General features: G+C 39.9%; 1 protein-coding gene across 1 annotated transcript in view; it reads right to left on the reverse strand.

Annotated features, from left to right (window-relative positions):
- Window positions 1-26,514, reverse strand: part of LOC137504741 (IgGFc-binding protein-like) — a 188,240-nt gene that overhangs the window by 39,224 nt on the left and 122,502 nt on the right. The window contains exons 50-66 of the mRNA XM_068233324.1: window positions 26,032-26,315; window positions 24,244-24,515; window positions 24,084-24,152; window positions 23,707-23,781; window positions 21,861-21,920; window positions 21,450-21,691; window positions 17,391-17,674; window positions 16,996-17,273; window positions 14,050-14,651; window positions 13,386-13,959; window positions 12,993-13,192; window positions 12,511-12,891; window positions 9,631-9,914; window positions 8,245-8,516; window positions 7,340-7,408; window positions 3,923-4,084; window positions 822-1,072 (exon numbers count right to left, since the gene is read on the reverse strand). Of these exons, the coding sequence (XP_068089425.1) occupies window positions 822-1,072; window positions 3,923-4,084; window positions 7,340-7,408; window positions 8,245-8,516; window positions 9,631-9,914; window positions 12,511-12,891; window positions 12,993-13,192; window positions 13,386-13,959; window positions 14,050-14,651; window positions 16,996-17,273; window positions 17,391-17,674; window positions 21,450-21,691; window positions 21,861-21,920; window positions 23,707-23,781; window positions 24,084-24,152; window positions 24,244-24,515; window positions 26,032-26,315 (4,359 nt within the window). The remainder of the gene's footprint in view (window positions 1-821; window positions 1,073-3,922; window positions 4,085-7,339; window positions 7,409-8,244; window positions 8,517-9,630; window positions 9,915-12,510; window positions 12,892-12,992; window positions 13,193-13,385; window positions 13,960-14,049; window positions 14,652-16,995; window positions 17,274-17,390; window positions 17,675-21,449; window positions 21,692-21,860; window positions 21,921-23,706; window positions 23,782-24,083; window positions 24,153-24,243; window positions 24,516-26,031; window positions 26,316-26,514) is intronic.

Here is a 26,514-nt window from a genome sequence, read left to right on the forward strand (position 1 = left end):
GTTCAGTCAAGAGTGTAAAGGTGCACATACAGCTAGCGACGTATGGGCAGATCAACTAAGAGACAGATCTCTCTCTTATTGAATCTGATTGGAGAGAGATCCGTTGGTTGCCCATGCACTGCAGGCCGATTCACAATTGATTTCAGCATGAAACCTCTTGAGAATTAGCCTCATGTTATCTGCCCCCTGACTGCCTCCGCTGCTGTCCCCCAAATGTTAATGTGCTTTCCCCCCGATACTCACGCTTCATAATCTTACCTGATCTAACTGCCAGGTCTGTCCAGCTGCTTCTGGTCTCCTCCGCTGTCTCTCCTAGCCAGTGTACACCACTCTTCACACCAAGTGCCACCACCATGGGTCGTATAGCATATGGCACATGTGTGATGTCTCACATACATGAGACCTGGGGCGTGGCGCATCTGGAGCAGGTGATATTTACAATGCACTGGCACTAGGGGACACATTTACATATAGGGGACAGAGGCCAGTGGTCCATTGCGTTCATCACGATAACGTACACAGTTGACAAACGATCAATCATGTCGGACTGATATTTTCCAACTTTTGCAATCGATACATTCAATCAATTTGGCACAAAATGGGTAGAATTGTCCATTGGGCATGCTTGTTGTTGTTACAGCACCAATTTTTATCCAGTTCAATAAATTATCAAATTGGATGGTTAATCGGGCTGCAATATCACTAGATGTATGGCCACCACAAGGATTTGCCTAGATAACAAAGTTTCAACATCATGAACAGTATTTTGCTAAGTATATTAATCATATAAATTAAGTAATAAAGAGAAATGGGTTACGTACATTCAGTTTTTTATTCTTTAGCAGTGTGAGGCTTGTATTGTACACCTCCACATGCACAGATTGGACATATGAGACTTTGGTGTTGGAGCCCCGATACTCATTTGTAGTATACACATGGAAATTGGGGAATTCACTGGACAAAGCATCACATGGCTTGGTGAGTGTGTAACTGCAGTTGCCCATGTAATGGTGCACTCCTCCGTCAAATGTGTTGTAGTGAGGATCCCCTGATGCACTGCAGATTCCAGTACCTGGAAAAAAAATAAAATTACACATTATTTGGGTCTTGCTTCCTTGAGAGAGTATTTAATCTTTACTGTATGTTTTACAGCTTGGTTTCCTGCATGGAGTCACTTCTTATAGTCTTGTGCTTAAAGCAGATCTGAGATGAAAACTAACTATAGCAAGTAACTATCTTATCTAAAATTTAGATAGCTTGTACAGCATATCTAGCTGCAAACAACTTCAACATTTTATGATTATTTCTTCCTGTGATACAATGAGGGCAGCCATGTTTTGCTTGTCACATTACACAGGCAAGCTGATAGCATCTCCAACCCTCAGGTCAGCCTGTGACAAATTCACTCCCCCTCCTCCTCCCCTCTGCCTCTGAAATCTCTGGCTAGTAACCCCCTCCTCCTCCTGTCCAGACTGAGCTCTCATAAGCCCTTGCTACATGGTTCTAAGAGTGCCAAGGCACAAAAGGAGCTGTGGGCGAGGCTTGTTTAGTCTATAGGGAATTAGAGTATTAAAACAAAAACAAAAAAGTATTTGGCTTGAAGAATGCGCTATAAACTATATGAAATGAACCCAACTATGCAATGAGTAAAAGTTTAGCTCGGATCCACTTTAAACTATACACCTTGCTACACTATATTGTGCCTCCTGTTTCGGTTACCACTTTGGCTATAATGCCAATTTGTGATATCAGTATTAGACTAGGCATCACTAATACCTGTCAATCTAGATGTACAAAATCTATTTCATATTTTTGCATTTATATTCTCTAATAGATTGTTTATTGTTCTCTTGTTTAGCAATATCTGACCTATGTTCCAGTTATAATCATAAGATTTAATCGGCATATATTTTAAAACAATAAATATCACCAATTATGAATGGTCACTATTTCATTTATACAGTGCATAAATGTAGTGACTTGGAAAAACAAACAATTCTGCTTAAGAAAAACACAAATACCATATAGTTTTCCAGCTAATCGATAACACAAAGGTGGCTGGCACAAAAGAGACCAGTGACCTCTGCAGATTATCAGAGCCAAGTAACAAGGCATCTCTCTCCTTATGCTCCTTGGTGGATCTCTTTTCTGTTTTTGACACTGTAGACCAACCTTTCCTTCTCTTCCTGACCCTACACTATCAATGCTTTCACTTTCAATTTATCTGACTACATGTTCAAAATCTCATTCTGTGGCAACCCTTTCTCTCTCTCTTCTCTGCCTATTGGTGTGCCCAAGGCTCAATTTATGTCCTGTGATCTTCTCTCCCTACACCTCCTCCTCTAGCAAACACATAACCTACTTCTGCCTACAATACCATCTGTATGATGGGGGCACACAATTTACTTATCTATTTGTTACTTGTCTCAATCTGTCCTGATCAGAGTCTCATGCTGCGTGAAAGCCATATCATTTTGGAAGGCTTATGAATACCTGAAACTCAGCTTGGATAAAATGTGCCCCCCGTCAATCTCTTGTCTCAACTATTGCAACATTCTTCTATCTGGTATTCCATTATACAGACCTGGGCAAACTATGGCCCATGGACTAGTGCACTGTAAATCTGGCCTGCCACTAGGCGGCCTGATTCCTGTGCTTCTTCCCTCCCTTCCTGAAGATTCATGAGCGGAAGGAAACTGAGGGTTAACACTCACCTACTTACCGCTTTCTGCGTTGGGTCTCCAATGCCACAGGGCATGACAGCATGTCACATGACGCCCTTTGGCCATGGAGACTCGACACAGGAAGTGGTGAGTAGGTGAGTGTTAACCCTCAGTTTCCTTCTGCTCATGACTCTGCAGGGAGGGATGGAGGAGGGAAGGAATTTTAGGAATTCGGCCTACAGTCTGCAGCATGCCCAGCACTGCTCTAAATAGACTCCCATGTCTATAATCCATCATGAATACTGCAGCTAAACATATTCATTTTAACTTCCCCTCAACTGCTTCTTCTCTCTGCAAACCTCTACACTGACTTCTATTTTACCTCAGAATCAAATAACTGTGCTTTGTATTTAAACATCTCCTCTACTCTTGTCCCACTCACATTTCTCACTTTGTATATAAAGACATCCCTAACCACCTTCTCCATTCCTTCAATGATTTTCTATTCACTTCCCTACTAATAAACTCTTCCCACATATAGCACTAAGACTTCTCTAAGGCTGCCCAGGAACTCCTCTTCCTCATACTAGCCTTCCTCCTACCTTACTTTATTTAAAAATGTCCTGAAAACTCAGCTCTGCAAACTCTCCAATCTTTAACCACAGTTCCATTTACCCTTATTGTGGTATAGCATGTTTCCCCACCTCCTACATTGTAAGCCCATTTTTGGCAGGATCCTCTTATCATTCTTGTAAGTAACTGTGTCTTCTTAAAACAGAAGGTGTTTGTGATAATTCAGCATTAACATAGCAACATTGGTTTCCTATGATGCATCACTCCTGAATATGCAAATCATCTATTTATGCCCCTGAATGCAATGCTGCAAATGCAGAATTATGTATTTGGGGTTTTTTTTGTTTGTTTTTTTGCTGCTTCCAGAATGCAGTTGACAGGTGAGTGGTTAGGGAGGGGACCATGTGGGAGATGTGCCTACATATTGTCCCTGTAACAGATGCAATCCACGATTGCATCCAACCAAAGTCTCCCAACTGAATGCTGCCTAATTTATGCAATTCCTGCTAGATTTGGTATGGCAGGCAAAGGGCGTATGCCAGTACACCTGATTGGCTGACTAGTGCCTGCTGACCAGATAAAGGTAGGAAATTGCTTTAGCTGGGAGTGAGCAAATTGTGTGTTATGTATTCGGCACTGTTTAATATCAATTAAAGACATTAATGCTTGCAGTTATTTCTACTTACTAATAACATCTGATGTTGTAGTTGTGGTGGCTGTAGTTGTAGTAGTTGCAGTAGTTGCAGTCGTAGTCGTAGTTGTATGAGTACTGGTTGCAGTTGTGGTAGGAGTTGTTGAAGGTGCAGACTGTGTTGTAGTAGGTGTGCTTGCTGGTGAAAAACTTACATCTGTAAAGAACAATATAAAATGGTTGGTTATTGTATGGTTTGAAAATAAAATATAAAATAAATGGGCCAGTTGTACAGTTTGTCTGAAATGCCAAGTATATAATGGGACAATATTCCCAAGTAGGATAAACCAAGTTTTTCTTTTTTTCTCTGGTAAGAGCAAAGGGTTCTACAGAAATTTATTTTCTGGGAATACAAGAAGATTTTCTAATTTTAAAGCATAAAAAAACGATTTTTGAACAATTCCTCTAAATTTAATTATGGACATATACTGTTTGAGATCTATGAAAGTTATAATTTAATCAGGTCCCAGAACATCTAAAGCAAGTCAATTTAAAATAGACTTTTTATTTCACATTCTCGAAAACACTAGCATATACTATTCACAAAGGTTCTGAGCATGAGCAGTGTCAATGTCATGTATTCACAGTAACAAAAGATAATGAAGAATATTCAAAAAAATCAAATTGTTTTGTTATTCAACAACTGCAGCCTAAGACTCTCTCTTGTAAAATGTGCATAATGTGTTTTCTAATTGGTACAGAGTTTCAAACATTATTTTCATCAGCTAAAATATAGGCTTAGAGTAGAAATCTGGCCATTTTTTAAATTTTGGGTTTCAATACACTGGGGTTGGGTTATATCTCTGTCAGTGGCATAACTAAGGAGCTTAGGGGCCCAGATGGGAGTTTTACATGGGGCCCCAAACACTCTATTGATATGGAGCACCAAAACCTACCAAGGACAGCTAAAGTGTCAAGAGAGGTTTAATCAGAGTAAGAAAATGTTAAGTTTTTAAGATTACCACTATTTAATGCACACATAGAGGTGTTAATTATCAGCATACGGTACGGGGAGTTTTGTATACAATGTTTAAATAAAGGATACATGTCAAGTAGACTAAAGTGAATTGGAGTATTGTTTGAGGAAGTTTGAATCACTTTTTGGCTCCCCTATTTAGGGTAGACATTATAATCGTTAATGCTTCTAGCGCAGGATATTGTTGGATTGCATTGTTGTAATTATAACAGGAGCTAATGATCTATCTTTGTTGGGAGTACTTATTCTGCTGTTATCTTTCCAAATCGTGATTTCCCCTTGCTTCAGAGGCATTGCTTCTCATTTCCTGACTGAGGGGATGCAAAAAATAATTAATATATGACAGAGATCAGTGGCGTAGCAATAGGGGATGCAGAGGTTGTGACCTCACCATAGCACCGATTAAACGCTAATAAGATGGATGGGCCCCTTTCGCCCAAGGGCCCTGGTGAGGTCACAACCTCTGCATCCCCTATTGCTACGCCACTGATCTCTGTCATATATTAATTATTTTTTGCATCCCCTCAGTCAGGAAATGAGAAGCAATGCCTCTGAAGCAAGGGGAAATCACGATTTGGAAAGATAACAGCAGAATAAGTACTCCCAACAAAGATAGATCATTAGCTCCTGTTATAATTACAACAATGCAATCCAACAATATCCTGCGCTAGAAGCATTAACGATTATAATGTCTACCCTAAATAGGGGAGCCAAAAAGTGATTCAAACTTCCTCAAACAATACTCCAATTCACTTTAGTCTACTTGACATGTATCCTTTATTTAAACATTGTATACAAAACTCCCCGTACCCATTAAAAAGAGCAATACTGCAATGACTTGCCTAAGCTAATCACAGCCGGCTGTGTCACACACCACGGTCTCAGCTGCATACAACCCATGCACATGTTCACACACATACAACTCCCGGGAGTTTCAATTTGTGTTGTCTGCTTTCAGCAGATTGTAATCAAATGACTCCACGATAGTGTCTCAGCTTCACATGCAAGGGTTAATGCCAGGCGAATGTGTTAGTAGCAGGGTTCTGTTCAATTACAGAGGGTTACCTCATGGACCTTATCATGCAGCGTTACAGGGTGTTAGCAGTAGCATTGGCACACATTGCATAGCTGGGTTGCCGCTGAGGGCTCTCACCACCTCCTGCGCATTGTCCCTCTTAGCCTGGATCTGTTGAACAGTCCTATTGGTGTGCTCTGCGTCTCTGCAGGTTGCGTGTCCACCCTCCGCTACGGATGTCCGTGTGTTGCCATTTCCGTTATGCTGGGAACCCCTGGAGCTGTCTCAGTGTCGCACAACGCGAGACCCGGATGTGACGTCACTGCTATGCTCACTGCATCACTAGTATCGGCCGCCCACCAGCCTTCGTCAGATGCTAGTGGGCGGTTGTTCGGCCTTCCACTTTTCACTTCCCAGCAACCAATGTAAATTAGCATACTCCTCCCAGCGTGCCCTGTCACACTATTTAACTCAATGTGGACCGCATCCTGGCAATTCCAAGCCTGATTTTCGTAGTATTGTCATTCAGACAGTCAGTGCTGGAGCAGTAAGTTAAAGTTAAAGGAGTCCTCCTCAGTTGACCAACATATCACTAACATATTGCACTGTATCTTGAGGGATTGTTTATATATCTAGTACATGACTCACACAACTCTTCGTGCCTTGCTTAAATTGAGGGCTTGAAGGCTTAAAGTCACATCCGGGTCTCGCGTTGTGCGACGCTGAGACAGCTCCAACATGTGCATGGGTTGTATGCAGCTGAGACCGTGGTGTGTGACACAGCCGGCTGTGATTAGCTTAGGCAAGTCATTGCAGTATTGCTCTTTTTAATGGGCACGGGGAGTTTTGTATACAATGTTTAAATAAAGGATACATGTCAAGTAGACTAAAGTGAATTGGAGTATTGTTATAATTACAACCAGATATTTAGAAATTCACAAACCTACTAGCTGTCATTAAGACAAATATGGAGCAGAAATGTATTCAACAAGCGACATGGAGAAAAATGATAGAATTCAAATGCATGCTAATTAGTTCTAATTACACCTGGCATTATTCCAAACTAGAAAATAAGGTAAGCCAGACTTCCACTTAAACATTGTTGACATATTTACCCTACACAAGCAATTGCAAAAATCGTGGAGTGGAGGAGCAGTAAAAAGAGAAATTCCTGCGTGCCCAAGCCAAAGGTCTCAGTACCAATGAGGCCCGTACAGCATGCATGGCTTGAGAAAGAGCTATCAAAACAGTGGGCTGGCACCGCCAAAGCCTATTTTTTGAATATTATGTCATTTTAATGGCATTTCAATAAAGAGCTTATTTTTATTCTGTGGTGCCAGCCCTTTTTGTATGCATGCCCTACACAAGCAATGAAATCAGAATCACCATGATTTCAGATTTGCTGTATGTACAAGTCATACCTGTAAATATGGTAGTTGTGGTTGGTGGAGTAGTTGTTGTAAATGGAGTTGTTGATGGCTTGTTTGGATCTATGGAAATATAGAACATTAGTTTTCATCTCTCATATTGATTGTGACTTTTAAGAAGAGTGTCAATAAACATTAAATACCTGTTTGCGCCGGTGTTGCTGTATGAGGAGTAGTAGTAGTAGTAGTAGTAGTTGATGTTGATGGCCAGTTGGGATCTGTGGAAAATAAAACATCAGAGGCTCACCATTTTCTTCTTACAGTGATCCCTTCCAGTTCTGACAATATTTTGTCAGAACTGAAATATACCAGTTGCTGTCAGTTATATGTCAGCAGCTGTCAGTTACAACTGCATGTGCAAGGTAATGTCCGTGCGTCCCTATGGGTCAACTAGGTGATATTGCAGTTTAACAGTGTGCTGACCAGGAAGCTGTTAGGGGGTAGTGGCCATTTTTAAAATGGAGGACTGAGAAATCCATTTATCACAGTGGACAAACAGGACGCAGAAGAGGAGAGAGAGATTAAGTAGTAGACTACACAGGAGATAAGTATGACCTGTGTATGGTTATTTTGACTTTTTATTTTCAGTTCAGGTTCTCTTTAAGGAACAAATTGGCCATACTATATGATATTGAAGTTGGTTGTGGTCTTTTGAAGGAAAGGTTGCAAATGGAGTTGTTGGTCCAACTGCATTAGTTTACAAAAAACAGTTATTTTTACCAGTGTTGTGTTGTGTAAATATCCTGTACCTGTTTGCGTCGGTGTTGCTGTATGAGGAGTAGTAGTTGTTGTTGTTGGCCAGTTGGGATCTGTGGAAAATAAAACATCCGTTTATTTTCATCGTCACCATTGGTGTTTGTTCTTGAAGCTGATGTTAAACATTGAATGCCTGATCTTACCACAAATTGTGTTGTTTTTCCAGTCTACCAAAACTATACCAAAATCTTCACAAGCTTTAGCATAGGATTCCAGGACCCCACACAGGAGATCATCATCACCTCCCGTAACACACTGGTCAAACACACAGCTCTGGAAGTACTGATGTGGACGGAGGTGAGGATGACATTCTTTGAATGGTCCATTGCTTTCTCTTAATATCCAGCATTTCTTAATGGCCTCTTCTTCTACAGTGGGAGAGCAGACTGGTGGAGGTGGTGGAGTAGAATCACATCTAAACAAAATATATTTAGGTCTTTAGAACTCTTTCTGTATATATTTAAAATGTTGTTAACACATAAAGACATTCAAAATTTGCTGTCTGCTCCAACAGGTTTGCCTCAGTTATATCGTCTAAAAAATGCTGATTTAAATGTGTCTGAGATGGTTACTTAAATAACTTTTACTTCAACTGATGGAATGATGGAAAGCTGCACCATGATAGGCTCTCTCAGCTGTGAGGAGATTTCCCTTTGATGAATGCAGAGCAGTAGATTAGACTGTTATACAAAACAAATAAAGCATGGAGTTTATCTGCTTCAACTGGTTTGTCCCTTGTGCACAACTCTCTGAACCTGAAATAAGGTACACATGCAAAGTGGGTGATTCCAGCACTAGCTGTAGTGTAACCAGAGAGGTATTGTGATTTTCAAATAGGTGGCAATACGCTGGGACAAAGGCATGTAGGACAACCATACAATCAATAAACAGTTTAAAGAAATACTTTTATTGTTTGGTATGCCAGATTGTATTTCAACGTTAAGACAGTAAAACCCGGCATACACCTAATATTTGTGGTAAACAATCAATAGCTAATACTATTTGATATCTATCATTAACACCTTGTCACAACGGCTTACTTTATCTTAGAACAGATCTCAGCAGAGATCTGGTCTAATATCCCTTGATACGACAATAACTTGGTGCCAAAATGGTGTTGAGACGTCCTCCCCCCCGGTAAAGGCCATTTTTAACCAAAGACATTCCATGCCATTGCAGGAAAACATAAACGGTACTGTACTGCGAGTTTGTTTAGAGCAGAGGTGTGCAAAGGGACAAAACATTCATCCATCTCCACCCATCACTGTTCTTTCTGGGTCATCCCTGGGGATGGAGATGAATCCAAAATGTATGGGGGTGGCTTGGCGTAGGTGGAGATTGTGAACCCATGCTCATTTTCAATGAATTTTGATTTTTGTTAACATTTTTACAAGACTAAAACCAGCATAATCCCAGTATTAAAGAAAGATGATAAAGTTAACCTTTGAAGACTGAAATATGTACTCTACAAACAAATGAAGTAAACTATAAGCTTTGGTTATAACTCTCTAAACCATTCAGATACTCACGGCCATCCCTCATCTGGAACTTTCCAACTGTTTCCAAAATCATTGACATTGGGTACAATAATGCCATCAGGTGTCATGAAGTCATCAAGACGATTATCGTTATATGTGCCACACAGACCACATAACGCCTCTTTATACTTTTCATTTATCCTTATGAACAGTTCATGGTCACCATTAAATTGAACTTCAAGTCCGAAGTTTGTGCTGACTGTAACATATTGGCCACTCTGCGTAATTATTGTGCCTGATACTTCAGCGGGAAGATCAACAACTATATTGTTGACCTGTAAAAACAAATACAAGAATGTCCAATTAGAGAATATTTCAGAATGACGTAAAAGTAACAAGTAAAATGGTATCTTCTAATTAAAACAGACCTGCCTATATGTTAAATTTTCATAATATAAATATCACACCTCTAAAACAAGTGATTCTACATTTCAATAACATCAAGCTTTGGTGATTATAACATATTTTCTAAATTCTGTATTATAAATGAAAAGGTACAACAAGCAAGAACAAAAATTGCCTTGTTAAACTAAAGTGTATTCAAGAATGGCAAATGGTTAGCTCTGACAATACAGTGTGAACATAGGAACTTAACCACTTAAGTACCAGTGGTCTCTGCCCCCTTAAAGAGACTCCGTAACAAAAATTACAACGTTTTTTCTACCATCCTACAAGTTCCTAAACCTGTTCTAATGTGCTCTGGCTTACTGCAGCACTTTCTACGATTACTGTCTCTGTAATAAATCAATGTATCTTTCCCCTGTCAGACTTGTCGCCCTGTGTCTGGAAGGCTGCCAACTCTTCGGTGCTGGTCTGTTTATGCACACCCCTTTCCAGGCCACTCTATGCACACTCCAGTGTGTGTGTTATTTACATAAGCCAGCAGTGTCTCTGCTATCTTATCAGTGATAGAAGAGAGCTGGATAAAAATCCTCCTCTGTTAGGCTGTGAAAGGAGCTGTGCTGACACATACTGAGGAATTACAGACAGGAAGAAAGGATCAGCCTCACAGCCTGTCACTAGTATGCAGTCATGCACTGAATACTAGTGACAGGCTGTGAGGCTGATCCTTTCTTCCAGAGCTGCAGGGGACAGAAGGTAAACACATAAATGATCTCTTGAGATTCAAAAGGAATGCTGTATACAGCCTGCTTGTGTATGGATGTATTTTCTATGTGTGGACATGCTGTACATCAACCTACTTCCTGTTTTGGTGGCCATTTTGTTTGTTTATAAACAAACTTTTTAAAACTGTTTTTGACTACTTTTAATGCGGCGGGGAGCGGCGAAATTGTGACAGAGGGGAATAGGAGATGTCCCCTAATACACTGGTATGTTTACTTTTGTGCAATTTTAACAATACAGATTCTCTTTAAGGACCAGAGACCGCTGGTACAATAACGACAGAATCCTGACAAATCGCCACATATACCAACTGCAACCGCCATCACCGCCGCACGCCGGGATCCTCAAAACACCCACTCTGCCGTCTCTATGATGGCAGAGTCTTGTGAGCTGGTCAGGAGCCGCTTTCATTGGTTCCTAACCATGTCTATCAATGTAAGCCAGTGGGAGCGGCTTACATTGAAAGACAGAGCCAGGAGCCAATGAAATCAGCTCCTGACTGGCTCACAGGGCTCTGCCATCATAGAGACAGGCAGAGCAAGTGAGCTGCGACGGGACACGGCGGGGATTCAGTGGTGAGATTGGCGGGAGCGACGAAAATGGCGGATGCGCACTGTGGCAGCTGATTGAAATCTACGCCCTGCCAGCCAGGTAACCACCAAAACAGGGCGTAGATTTCAATCATCTTGGTCCTAAAGTAGTTAAAGGACAACTGTAATGAAAGGTATATGGAGGCTGCCATATTTATTTCCTTTTAAGCAGTATCAGTTACCTAGCTGTTGTGTGGATCCTCTGCCTCTAATACTTTTAGCCATATACCCTGAACAAGCATATGCAGAACAGGTGTTTCTGACATTTTTGTCAGATCTGACAAGAATAGCTGTCTGCTTGTTTCTGGTGTGGTTCAGACACTACTGCAGCCAAACAGACCAGCAGAGCTTCCAGGCAACTGGTATTGCATATACCTCTTGCTTCTGTTGTCCTTTAAAATATAATTCCAATAAAAAAGGGTGTTTTCATTTCAATCTGATATATAAGGATCTTGACTTCTATTTGCCCCAGATTTCGGATTACATGAGACACAAGAGGTGGAAATCAGGAGATATGCCTCTAGTTTACTCTCTCAAAATGTTACCTCCTGTGAAGTATAGTATTGCTTTCTTAAATCACAAAGACATTCAATGTTTCAGCACATTTTGTCTTCTATCACTATGATTAATCTTCAGAGTTTGTATACATAATTAACTAATAAATAAGCCTGAGCTAAACTATAAACGTGGAGAGGGAAAAGGGGATTCTGAAGGATTGGATGTGACACCAAAACCTCTGCTGAGGTCACATAAAAGGGATTTGGGTCCAGAAATGCTAGTATTTCATTTCATGTTTGTCTAAATATGCTATATTCCCCTTATACAAGTAATATGGGGTAAGAAAATGGTACATCAAGAATGAAAATAAGCATTTCAAAGCAATTTTGAAATAGCTTTTAGAGAAAGGTAGGCTACATTATTTGCATTTATTTAAAGGATTCACATATGTTCTGGAATGTATCATTCATTAAATAAGAAATAATTAAAAATTAATTTCAGAAATAAAATGTTTGAAAGCATGACTATATGTGCTCATGAAATTATACAAGCTCAGAGGTTTCAAGGTTTAAACTCTATTAAGAAACAGAAAACCATGTGAGCACTAAAACCATTGCCATGAATAGTGTAAGAAAATGCCCATATTTTTTATACATACATGCACAATGTTGTCCTTTTCAATGAAGATCTGGGTTCCATCTATGGTAATGTTGACAGAGTTAAGAGCAGTCCAACTCGGGTTACCTCTGTGCTCATTGCGTGTGATGACACTAAAGCTGTGGGTGGTGTTAGCACATGTTTCAGTCACGGTGTAAGTGCATGATCCCTGGAAGTGATGGACTGTGCCATCAAACGTTGTATAATGAGGATCTCCATAGATGTGGCAAATGGCTGTGCTTGGTTCGTAGCAGCCCAGCAATCCACCCTGGACCTTGCAGATTTCATCTTCCGCACAAGACATTGGGGAACAGTTCAGAGAGCCATTTCCTTCACATATGCATTTGTTTTCACAATTATCTGTTACAAATTCTTCTCCTTCCTGAAAGTGTACAAGTAGATTTTTTTTTTACAGAAATTACTTTTAACATAATTAAAAAAAATAATCAGGGTTAGGCATTCATAATTTCCTTTCCTACTTACTCTATAATAAATGTCATTCTCAATGCAACCACAGTGGGATTCAGGAACACATGATCCTCCACTAATGACATAACCAGGATCACATTCACATCCTTCTGAACATGGCAGGCTGCAGTTCTCTGGTTGATGTGGCTGTACACATGTGACTGGACAGGCAGAGGCACAGGTGCTGAAGTGACTGTTGGCTGGGCAAGCAGGTGCTGAAATGAAATAAAATGGTATAATTTTGTACATATTGTCCATAACTGAGTTCAAAACACGCATAATGTAGTAGCTGCACACTGCTTAGTGACGTTTCTTTTCTTCACTTTTAAAGTGGTTGATGCTTTAGTTTACACACACGAGTTCCTGACCTTCAAGTAAGAAATATGCTATCGATGTCGAGGAACTTACCACAGAAGGTGCTGTTTCTCCAGGTGATTGATATTCCTTCCTTCTGACAAGCATCTGCATATGCAGCTAATAAACTGCACAGGGCTCCTGGATCTCCATTCAGTGCACACATATCAAAGACACAACTGTCAAAGAATCCTCCTGGGCTGATAACAGAGTTGCATACATGGAAAGGACCATCTTTGCTTATCAGCAGACCACAAAATGCATTGCTTTGATACAGTTCTTCTTGATCTGGTAAACAAGTTGGAGGGGGTGGAGGCACTGGATCATCCTTATTACAAAGAGGATCATCATCTTCTACTATCCAGCTATGCCCCAGTTCTTCAGAGTTCTTGGCTTGTTGACCATTGGGCATCATGTAATCATCAGATTTGCGATTGTTGTAATTACCACAAATTCCACATGTCAATCCAGAGAAGTTGCTAGGAAGCTTCACATCTACATTAACATCTAAATCATAGGAGACAGTGAGCCTGAAATCTGTCTGCAGAGTGACATACTTTCCACTCCAGGTCACACTTACTGCTCCACCAGCCAAGCTTACTGGGAGGGAAGTCCAGACTTCATTGACCTGTTAGAATATAAAAATAAATACACTCATGTAAGCGTCATATGCCTTTCTCAAGTATCAGTTTTGAAAAAGGGAAATATTTCTACTCACCAAAACCCGATCTTGCTCATTTCTCACGATCTGAACTTTCTGACCATGGACTTCAATGAGAACATGCCTCACAAAAGACACAGTGGGATCTCCTCGATGTTCATTCTTTGCTTCAATGTTGAAATAATGTGGAATGGTAGAAGAGCTATTGCAGAGTTTAGCAAGAGTGTAAGTGCACAGGCCCATGAAGTCATGATTGAGTCTATCAAATGTATCATAATGTGGATCATTGTGGACTCTGCAAACACCATATGTGAAGAAATAGCAGCCAGGAACACCATTTGTAACTCCACAGTACTGGTTACTGGGGCAAGAATCGCTGTCACAGACTAATCCGCTTCCTGGTGAAGGACATCTACATTTTGTAGAGCAAGTGTCATCTGTCCAGAATTCAGAGCCAACAGGATAGTACTTATCATCATCCCAACATCCACACTTGTCATCTGGAACACATTTTGTGCCATGAAGGATGTATCCAGCGTCACAGATACAGGACTCAGTACAGGGGAGAGAACATGTGTCTGGAGCTCCTGGATTGACACAAGTAGATGGACAGGCTGTTTCACAGATCTCATAGTGGCTGTTTGGTGGGCACTTTAGTTCTGTGGAGAAGTGAAACATTTATTTTAGCATATCTTCATGTATTACTTTGTTTATTTTGATTACCACAATCTCAAGATTCGTCCACCACTACCACCACCAAAAACAACAACAACATTTTTGAGAGCAGAGTATAATGATTGTGGTTTACAAGGAGGATTACCGCTTCTCATAGCGACTTTATGGGGTAAGCCTCACGCTACTAAGTGACAGGCAGGACAGAGAGGATTAAGGGCGGTGCTCGGGGACGCCGACATGACAACGCCGGGGGGAGCAATAAGTACATCGGGAGCAGCAATTAGTACACCGGGGGGAAGCAATTAGTACACCGGGGGCAGCAATTAGTACACCATGGGCAGCTATATGTACAGGGGGGGCAGCTATATGTACAGGGGGACAGCTATATGTACATGGGACAGTTATATGTACAGGGGGGACAGCTATATGTACAGGGGGGCAGCTATATGTACGGGGGCAGCTATAAAGACACTGGGGGCAGCTACAAGGATAAGGACACTGGGGGCAAATATAAAGGACACCAGGGGAAGAGATAATGACACAAGGGGCAGGAATGAGAAAACATCAGGCACATATAAGGAAAAATCAGGCACATACAAGGACAGGGGGCAGAGATAATGACACGGGGCACATATGAGGACATAGGGACAGAGAAGGACACAAGCAGGGCAGAAGAGGACAGAAAGGAGACACACAAAGTACAAAAGGAGACATAATTAAGGGAGGGAGAAGATCCACAAGATGCCCCTGCACCATGGATGCACCAGGTTTTGTAAAACATTTTTTTCCTGGTTTTTGCGCTCTAAACCTAGGTGCGTCTTATGGTGCGGAGCGTATTATGGTCCGAAAAATACGGTATTTGACTTTTGTATTAATTTTAAGCAAATTAAATTAATTAAAAGAAAAAGGAAATTGCATAATCAATCGAGTTTTCAGAAACTATTATTTTTTTCAGAAATACATATTTTTTAAATTGTAAAGATCTTTATTTTGTGTCAGACCTTTATACTATAAAATTCTAGGTAGGTCTATATGTGTGGGAGTGAAGCTTTCAATCCTCTTCGCTGTAGGATTTCCTAAAAAGTGAGCAGTGGTCCCTCAGGGATAGCAAAGCAGGGAATGGTGAGAAATTCTAAGAATTGTTCATTTTTTCAGTAGTAAGCATTGCTGTTACAATTCATTCTACTGAATAAAGCAAATAAGAAAAAAAATAACACATGAATACACCAATTCACCAGTTTACTGCACTCCAAGCTGTTGCTCTTATGTGTCTCTTTACAAGTTGCTTTTATTGCGACAGGGAATTTCAGCGAGATTTAAGGCCAGTACAAACAATAGAGTATTCTCGGACAAGGCGGCTAGTTAGGGTCATCTGTGCCGAGGATTTCACATGTGTAAAGTTGCCCTAAAGTATTTTAGCATATTGTTTTCCTCCTATTCCAACCCCCTGGGATCAGCTTCATCATGTGCTACTACTACTTTTATAACCTGGGGATCCACTTGACTGGTCAGCACTTTCATTGAGGCCAATGCCATAGAAAGCAATCCTAAGTGGTGGACAGTGGTAAACACTTCTGCTGCAGATTGGCACTTAAACAAGTAGCTGCATGTGGCCTCAGAGTATGACAATAGGCCAGAAACTGCTACTGCTACTTATGTTAGTGACTTAGTGAGAAGTATTAATTGCAGCTAGCAATTCATCACTCCATTCAAATAAATGAACTTTCGGACCACCTATTTGAGCGAATTTGAGTACTGACCAGTGACCAGAATGTAATAATCCTTCTATAAATACAGCTTTAAAAAAGTGGTGTTTTCAAACCAGGTAAAAAAAGAAAGAAAGATGATTTAAATTCAAACCTCCATTTTTACAAATAAGCTCCTTAGAGTTGAAAAGTGAGAAAAATGTTTGAAACTTTTGAGGCTCTTAATTGCTGTCTTCTTTGTGACATCCAATGAGCTTTGTGGCACTTGTATAAAAAAAATTGATGAACAGCAATTAGATCAAGCCAAGGATTCTAGCTCCAAATCCACCACTCTACAGAGAAATAATGATTTCTTGCTGTCTAGATCTCTGTTGGAAACATTTCCCAGAGCAATCAATATCCAGGAGAGGTTTAACCTGCACCACACTGCCCAAAAATAAAATGAAAATATTCCTGGATTGACGATAAGCCTATAACATAAAGCATATGCATACAGAGTTGTAGAGTGGCAGCTGTTCTTTCATTCATAGACAAGTCCGCTCAATATGCAAAGGTATAAGAGTAAAAAAATATATCTCATATATCTCAGAACAGCCATAAGTTAAAACAGTGTTGTACTTACCACAAAAAGAGTCATTTCTCCAAGGTTGAATGATAATGCCACTGTCCTGACAGATCTCTGCATAGGCTTGAAGACTATCACACAGCAATTCTGGATCCATGTTGGTCTCACACAAGTCATAAACACAGTTATTAAAGTAAACGGATGGATCAATGACATCATGGCAGTCTTTAAATGGACCGTTCTTATCAGTAATCAGCCCGCAGAAGCTGTTGCTGCTAATGATGTTTTCATCCTCTTTAGTGCAGTCAGGCTCAATTTCAACCCCTGGTGTGCATCTGTAATATTTGTTCATGACAAGTTAGGGTCAGCCACAAACATTTTTAATATATTTTAGTTAGGACAAATACATTTGTGCACAAATATTAAAATGTAACCATAGAGAAACATTTTACCTTGTGTCATTGTCTACTTGCCAGCTGTTACCAAGACTTGTTGAATCTGATTCTAATTGACCATCTGGATTTAAAAAGTCATCTGCTGCATTTCCATTGAAGTTTCCACACATTCCACAGACTTTGCCAGAGTAGCTTTCAGGAACTGTCACCTGTACTTTATGATTTCCATCAAACTTCACTTTCAGACCAAATCCTGCTGTTACCACAACACTGGAGCCACTAATGAATATGTCAACATCAGGCGAGAGTCGCAGTGGCGGTGTAACAGATGTCCCGTTCACCTGTGAAAAGAAAAAAAAAATATGTTAAAACCTAGTATAAGTGTTTATTTTATTTTTTTCACCTGTCATGCCACTCCCTTACCAATCAGTGATAAAGTAATCCCAACATCCTAAATTACAGGAGTCACATGACCAATAACCACAGTGCATTGTTAAGCATCCTTCAGGAGCCTGGCTGTCCTGATGACAACCCTGTTCTTCAGACCACACACTCCCTCCATATTCCACCACTGAAAGGATGTTTAGTGACATGCTGGCCACACCCTCTCCCACAATCCCCTGCATTTCATCCCCAGAGAGAGAACAAGTGGCACCTTCTGTAGCCACATTCCCACCCATAAGGAAAAATAAATATACACCATAGAAAACAGCAGAAAATGTAAGTGATGATGGGATATATGCAAACTGCATTAAGCAGCATTAAATATGTAAAGTCTGACCGCAGAATGAGTAGAACAGAATGCACTACATTACATGCAGTGCTTAACACGTAATTCTGCTTAACACAGTTGAGTTCTTCCAATATGCTTTATGGTCATTCACAGAAGTAACAAGTATTCAATGTGTCTGTCTGTTTTATTTCGGCATACAATTTTGAACATTTGGGCATTTTACTTTTTTCACTAAGAAATACAGTTTTTGGTTGTTGATTTTATTTTGCAATTGCCAGTGAGGATAAGCACATTTCTTAAAATAAGGGCTCAAACCAACCAGCAACCTTCTCGAAGCACTAGTGATTTGAAAAAGCTCTTGCTAATGCAAGAGCTAATGGGGTATTTTTATAAAATCACATCCCTCTAGTGGGATCACACCCATAGAATTACATTAGCAAGAGCTTTTCAAATCACAAAGCACTCAGAAAAGTGCTTCTAGAAGGTTTCAGGCCTCAAGCTGCGTCCAAAAATTTATGAAAAGAGACTTCAGCCATAAATTGTGCCATTCTCTTCCTTCCTTACTAAGTTGATCCAGTTGACTAACTGTCAGTATTTCTAGTCATTTACTATTGGTGAAAGGATTAGCGAGCTCTGCTTTTTAGCTAGCCTAGTATACTGTAGCTCATCAGAACAACAAATGAAAGTGGTCAGTATGGATAGCAAACAGAATGGCTCTCTACAAATTAGGCCCTGGGTTATACGTTTATTTCTCTTTATAGATGAGTCATCTATAAAGAGAAATAAATGTATAACCTAGGGCCTAATTTGTAGAGAGCCATTCTGTTTGCTATCCATACTGACCCCTTTCATGTGTTGCTCTAACATATTTTCCCCAGTTAACTGAACAGTATCTGTCCTCCAGAAACGCCAAAGGTTTCCTCTCTAGCTTTCCCCTAGACTCTATTCCTTATCCCATCATTCCACGTCTATCCTCTTTCTGTTTTAATATCTCTTTTTAACTACTTGACCACTGAGGGTTTTTACCCCTTTAGAACCAGAGCAATTTTCACCTGTCAGTGCTCCTCCCATTCTTTTGTCAATTACTTAATCACAACTAATCACAACGATCTAAAGGAGCCAGAACCTATTCCTAATATTGGTCAATTTATTGCATATATCCAGTATCAAAAAACACAAAACAGTGAACAAGACACACATAAAAACCCCCCATAAAATCAAATACGTTCCATCGACTATAAATGGCCAGGCTGTGCAAAAAATAGTGTGAATCTATGGAGTGCACTCCTATCAAAAAGGACTCACAAATATTATTGATTGCAATCCTATATATCTTCAGGCCCAGGCTTCAATAACGTTGATGGTTTGCGGCATCCAAAACGGTGGCCACCGTGGGTCAACCCCGTGTGCTTGTAGCACGCCTCTATGTATTAGTAAACATGTACATGCTCATTACTGACACTGGCATCCTCGTGTCAAACCTCTCAAGCCAAACACAGCAGAGCACTTTAGATATCAATATGCATGCATCAACGCTAACGTGGACAGGTTTGCAATTGCAATGTGCTATTCAAGCATTGGATCTTAACTCACGACCGGATCCCTCCAAGCCGGTAGATGCTTCTGTCCATCAGGTTTCGGTTACGCGTGATGACTCTGGCGTCCAGTAGCTCTCCAGTATGTTGCAGGAGACAGCGGTATGTGTGGCGAGAGGAAGAGCATGGAGGCACGGGGGACCGACTCCGCCCACGTACGGACGTCACAAGCACGTGACGCGTTTCGTCCAATGGACTTCCTCAGACGTGGTCACGGATTGCAATCAATAATATTTGTGAGTCCTTTTTGATAGGAGTGCACTCCATAGATTCACACTATTTTTTGCACAGCCTGGCCATTTATAGTCGATGGAACGTATTTGATTTTATGGGGGGTTTTTATGTGTGTCTTGTTCACTGTTTTGTGTTTTTTGATACTGGATATATGCAATAAATTGACCAATATTAGGAATAGGTTCTGGCTCCTTTAGATCTTTGTAGTGTAAAGTTTGGTATATTTATAAGGTGAGACGGAGAGAGGAATATGTAAGTTGATATCCCGTACCAATTTATTCTAATCACAACGACTTGATCTTTAGCTTGTTCTTTTCACCACCAACTAGGATTTCTTTGGGTGGTACATTATGCTAAGATTTATTTTATTCTAAACACATTTTAATTGGAATAATAAGAACAAAAATGGAAAAAAAATCATTATCTCTCAGCTTTCGGCCATTATAGTGTTAAAATAAAACATTCTACTGTGGATAAAACCCACACATTTTATTTGCCCATTTGTCCTGGTTATTGCAAAGTTTAAAATATTTCCATAGTACAATGTATGGCGCCAATATTTTATTTGGAAATAAAGGTGCAAGTTTGCGTCCATCACTAATTATATGCCCGCAAATTTTTTTAAAAAATCACAGTTATATATCCTCTTCACATACCAATTAAAAAACTTCAGCCCAGAAGGCAACTATTTATGTATTTTTCTCTATGTAAATATAAATATATATATATATATGTATATATATATATATATATATATATATATATATTCAAAAACAAAGAGAGTAGACTGTGGCGAGTGCACTACGTGCATATGCCATAAACCACATGTAACAGATGGTGCAACATCCAGTATTATATTGTAAAGTCCATTCAATAGTGCAGAGAGAAAAAAGCAATCCCAGGAGCAACTCATCCAGTGTAAAAAGTAACTTTTAATTATCTTCATTTAAAAATGACAGGCATAGCAATGGCATAAAAAATTGCATGTGAAAAGAAAACCAGTGGTACTTATCCAGTCACTGCAGCAGCATGGAGGTATAGTCGGCGGCCGTTTCTCCCCCAAATCAGGGCTTTCTTGGTCTCGGTCTCGCTATGGCGACGGGGGAAGCCCTACAGGAAATCCCATTCTTTGAATGGGATTTCCTGATCGAAGCGGGCGGGGGGATGCCGCAGCTATCATGTAACGAGCCCTGGGCTCACTACATGATTTAAAAAAAAAAAGTTGCTGAGCTCCGTCCTGGTAAAATTAATTAGACCGCCAGGAGGGTTAAGTGACAAGGCAGTTGTTTGTACAGCGCTGTGCTAGATCGCAGTGCTGTACACATGTTTTTTAGCATTTTAAATGTGATTAACAACCTGCCAGCTCCGATCATGGGCCCCATGTTTACAGTACAGTCGCTAAGGAAAAAGGAAGCTACTATGCGGCCGCTAATCTGTGTTTGGCAGTCGCAGAGTGGTTAAGAGGGTGCTATGTACAGCACAGATGAAGTCATCAGAAAGAAACTTTTTTAATACTGCTGTTTGGAAAGAACCAAAATAGGAAAAATGGCTGACCTTTACGACTCTATTTTTGTCCAGCGTTATTCTGTGTCCATACACATCGACATTCACATACTTGACATAAGACACTCTGGTGTTAGAGCCCCTGTACTCATTAGCTGCTTCCACATTGAAGTATATCAGGTTCCCATCCATTTCACAGAGTTTAGATAAGGTGTAGGTACAAGTGCCCATAAAATGATGCACCTGTTTGTCGTAGGTGTAATAATGAGGGTCACCTTGTACTTCACAAATACCTTTAAGAAAGAAAAGTACATACGTATAACTCTAAAATATGCCCTTTTTAATGATAAGGTAGAGGATGTAGATGAAGCTGATACCACCCACAAATTCTCTTACATTTTATAACATTATTTTGCATAAAAGTATTCAAATATAATTTTAAAATGGTTTATACAGACATACCTGGTTTTATTGGTATGAACGGAGTGGTGGAAATTGCGGGAGCTGATGTAATAGTGACATCTAGTGAAAATAAGAAAAATACAAATTGTTTTCATTTACTGTATAATTTGTGAAGGCAGTTAGCTAAAAAAAATAAAGCCAAAACTTATAAAATTAAAGTTACATCATTGTTTCTCATCTGCTGTCCTTATATGATTATTATTACTAGGTATTGTTTTTCAGGTTATATTTCTCTAGTCCTCAACTTAGCTAGTGTACGAGAGGAATCGGCGTAGGAGACTTGGACGCAGGATACAGCCAGTATATGGCTAATCCTGCTGCTGCACAAGTCCCGGCCGTGTTAAATATTATTCCCCCTCCAGGCCGCCATGGATGGTGGGGAATGAAATAATTTGGCTTCCAGCAATTGCTGGAAGCCAAATTATTGTGTTTTAAAAGTAACTACAGCTCTGTCTTCTGACTACCCCAAAGTTACTCCCTGTGTGCCCAATTCTCCAGCGCTGGATGCACTGTGTTTGACTTAGCTGTACTACACATACAAATCATTATATCATTAGTTTAGATTCACTTTAAAGAGACACCGGCCGGCTATAAGTCATCATTCCTGCGCGGTTCTCCAATATTAAACCGCGCATGCGCAGGACTCTCACACTGGGAGGCGTGATGACACGTAGCCGGCCGACGTGAGTATGCTCATCAGGAAGAGGGAAGCAGACCGGACAACTTCAGGCTGAAGTCGTCTTCTAATAGAGCCGCCAGCCAGGGACTGGGAGAGGAGCCAGGAGGATGCCGGGGGACCTTGCCACCTACGGTGGGCTGGAGGAAGCCCCAGGTAAGTGGAAATTTTATTTTTATGAAGTGCTCGGTGTCCCTTTACGTTTGAGTATTTTTAAGCAAAGCCTTTCATTGTTCATTGATTGTTATTGGATATTAACTAAAACCCAGCATAAAAGGTCTGATTAAATACCGTAAGGATCTCCAAGGCTGGAGGTCATTAGAGAACATACATTAGTTATAATCCCATACTAACAGGACTAATTAAAAAGTTTGTTATTAGGAGGATAATCATTCACTAAGTTATATTTAACCATGTTGACAGCTGCTGAAGGTTAACATATTAGCATTTATGGTATTGCAGTTTTGTGGTTGAATACAGAGGACAACTTTTTTTGAAAATAGATTCAAGCTGTTTTGGATCTATTAAAATGTACTCAGATGTGTTCATGCAAGTGCAGTTGCACAAGCACATATTCCTAATCTTTCAGGGGACTTCACTGTGTTCCAATATAAAACAAGGGTTTGTAATTGCTGCCATCACATATAGTAGCAGGACGTTTTTAATAAATTAAATCACAGGTCAAGTTTGATCCCCATTTTCCCAAGAAAAAGCTACATATTCTTCAAATAAACTATAAATTATTGTACAAAGTGTATCCCCCAGTGTATTGCAAAGAATAATAATCTGAGAACAATCTCATTCTAGCTAACTAATCCTGTATTCTGTGCTGGTAGTCTAAGGATATTTACTGGCATAAGTTGCATTTAAAACATAATATAATTAAAAATAAAACATCAGTTTTCATCTGCATACAGCATTGATGTGTTCTCTTGTTCTCCTGTTTGTACAATGTATTCCACTTTGCCGGAATGTTAAATAATTTGATTACAATTTCAGTCTATTTAATCGATCCTGTATAGAATATGTATTTGTATAGGTTGCATATAAAACATTGCCCGATTAGTTATAAAGGAAGTTGTTATTGATTTTACTGGATATGAAGAAAAATAAAAATGTTACTGGTGTTCAAAAGGTAAACCGTAAATATGTTGTGTAAATATCTAGTACCTGCTTGTGTCAGTGTTGATGAATGAGAAGTTGTAGGCAGAGTTGTTGTTGCTGTTGTTGTTGGCAATTTGGTATCTGTGAAAAAATAAAAGATCAGTTTTCATCCTCAGCAGTGATGATTGCACTTGAAGATGGTGTTTGTTCATTGTATATTACCATTTGGAAAAAATATTAAATTATTTCAGAACAATTTTATTCTATGTAATTATTCCTGTATTGAGGGCTTGTTCTCTAACAATATTTATTGGTATAGGATGCATCTTAAATCATTGTCTGATTTGTTATAAACGGAGTTGTTACGGATCTAACTGGAAAATAAAATATCATTTATATTTACCAGTGTTACAAGATGAACCTCAAATATATTGTCTAAATACCTGTTTGTATCTGAGTTGTCGAATGAGGAGTTGTAGGTTTAGTTGTTGTTGTTGTTGGCCTGTTGGGGTCTGTGGAAAGAATAAAATATTAGTTTTGATCTAAAGAATTTATTTTCTTACTTAAAGAAGGTGTTAAATGACATTGAATGCCTGATCTTACCACAAATTGTGTTGTTTTTCCAGTCTACCAAAATGACATCAAAATCCTCACAAGCTTTAGCATAGGATTCCAGGACCCCACACAGGAGATCATCATCACCTCCCGTAACACACTGGTCAAAGACGCAGCTCTCAAAGTACTGATGTGGACGGAGGTGAGGATGACATTCTTTGAATGGTCCATTGTTTTCTCTTAATATCCAGCATTTCTTAATGGCCTCTTCTTCTACAGTGGGGGAGCAGACTGGTGGAGGTGGTGGAGTAGAATCACATCTAAACAAAATACATGTAGATTGTTGCAATGTTTTTTTTCTAACTATACACAGAAACAAAATTATTTGTTCTTTTGGTCTTTTATTTGACTAAAGAGGATGTCAACTAAATGTGCCATCTCAATTTCCTTTCTAGGCCACTCAATGTGAAAATAAATACAGCAAGTCAAGCATTAATTTTAAAATTATTCTGAAATGGACTTCAACAAAATACTACAACTGTCCCCCAACCATCCCATTAAAAAGAAGGCATCATCAGTTGTTGACTGATACTTACCCTCCCCATTGTGATATACCATTTTAAGGTACCCTTAAAAGCTCCCAAATATTGTGCTACATGCTGTGTATAGCAGACTGTAAGCCATGAGTAGGAGCAGGGAGTGTATCTATCACAGCTTTTACTTAATAAGTCTAGTTGTGTATTGGGGATCTGGAAAATTGTTTAATCCAGGTCTACTTCAAGAGACGAGGGACTTCAACTCTTGCTAAATATGTTGAGGAAAAAAAATCCCACTAGTGTGAAAAGTATCAATATTTTATAAAAGTGATGATCATTTTAAGTGATCAGAACTAGGGATGGTCAATGAAGTGCAAAATTGGCTGCAATGGAATTTGGAGCAGCACAGTCCCTTATCCTATACAGTAATTGCATGGTGCAACCCATCGTCAATGTGCCAGAAAATTCCTGGAAGCATGAAGTAGACAGCGCTGCACCACACAGCCTGAAAGGCACCCAGGCTGTGTTCCCATCTGTAGCCAGATCATGTGCAGCCAGTGGGAGCGGACAGTGTAACGTCGGCTCCCGTAGTCCACTGAGGTCTGGCTGTAACCCAAGGCAGATGCATTCCCCTAGGATTACCATGGACTGCACAGAAGTGTGAACAGCTTCTATATATAAAATTGGAGCTGTTCACTGTCTGTTTCATGATGAGTGGAGAATGGACAAAAAAATATCTGTTCTCTGCTCAAGGGGGAACACCGCCTAATTCTGTGAGTGGGGAGCCTGAAACAATTAAGGTGCATACACACCTGTGATGGAGATAAGGACCCAATCCCTTTGGTGACATTGCTGGACTGGACTGTACAGACTTGTGTCAGCTATGTAGTTGTCAATACGTTGTGTTGCTATGTGGGAGAGAGGGACGATGGAACGTTGCATGTATAACGTTAGGCGGTAGGCAGAGAGAGGCAACATCAAAGAAATCATCCACTGCCCGGGTCAGTTCATCCACTGGGCGGATCGCTTTCAATCAAGTGTGTGTACAAGGCTTTAGAAATGGCTGATGCACAGCACTGTACACAGTTCCCAAATAAAACAATGGGATTGGCATGGAAACAAGATCTGAAGATAAAGTTCTGTGTTCTGCTCTGTATATACAGACAGCTTTTTGTCTACTTCTTATAGCAGAATCATTGGTTAGGTTTAAAGTTTTATGTAAAAAAAAGAAAAAAAAACTCTTTATCTAAATGATTGAACTTGAGTTATAGTTGTCTAATTTGACTGTGCAGATACTCACGGCCACCCATCATCTGGGACCTTCCAACTGTTTCCAAAGTCATTAACACTGGTTACAATATTTCCATCAGGCGTCATAAAGTCATCTTGACGATCATCATTGTAGGTGCCACACAGACCACACAATGCTTCCTTGTAGTTCTCCTTCACTTTTATAAACAGCTCATGGTCACCATTGAACTGAACTTCAAGGCCAATGTTTGTACTGACTGTAACATACTGTCCACTCTGTGTAATTTGTATGCCAGGCACAGTGGCAGGAAGAGTGACAATCTCATTGTTAATCTGAAAGAGAGAAGCCAAGAACTTGAAATAAAGATGTATTTATTTTCTGTCAATTATCAGAAAAGGTTTAGAAACGTATGAGTTTATTTGCACGATAAAAAGTAACATATGATTAGCTGTTGGCAAGACATTCCCTTTGTCAGCCCACAACAATTAGTACTAAGTTGCAACATGTGAATACCAATATGGCTGCCCTTTT

This window comes from Hyperolius riggenbachi, chromosome 4 (genome assembly GCF_040937935.1).
Source record: "Hyperolius riggenbachi isolate aHypRig1 chromosome 4, aHypRig1.pri, whole genome shotgun sequence".
Taxonomy (NCBI): Eukaryota; Metazoa; Chordata; class Amphibia; order Anura; family Hyperoliidae; genus Hyperolius; species Hyperolius riggenbachi.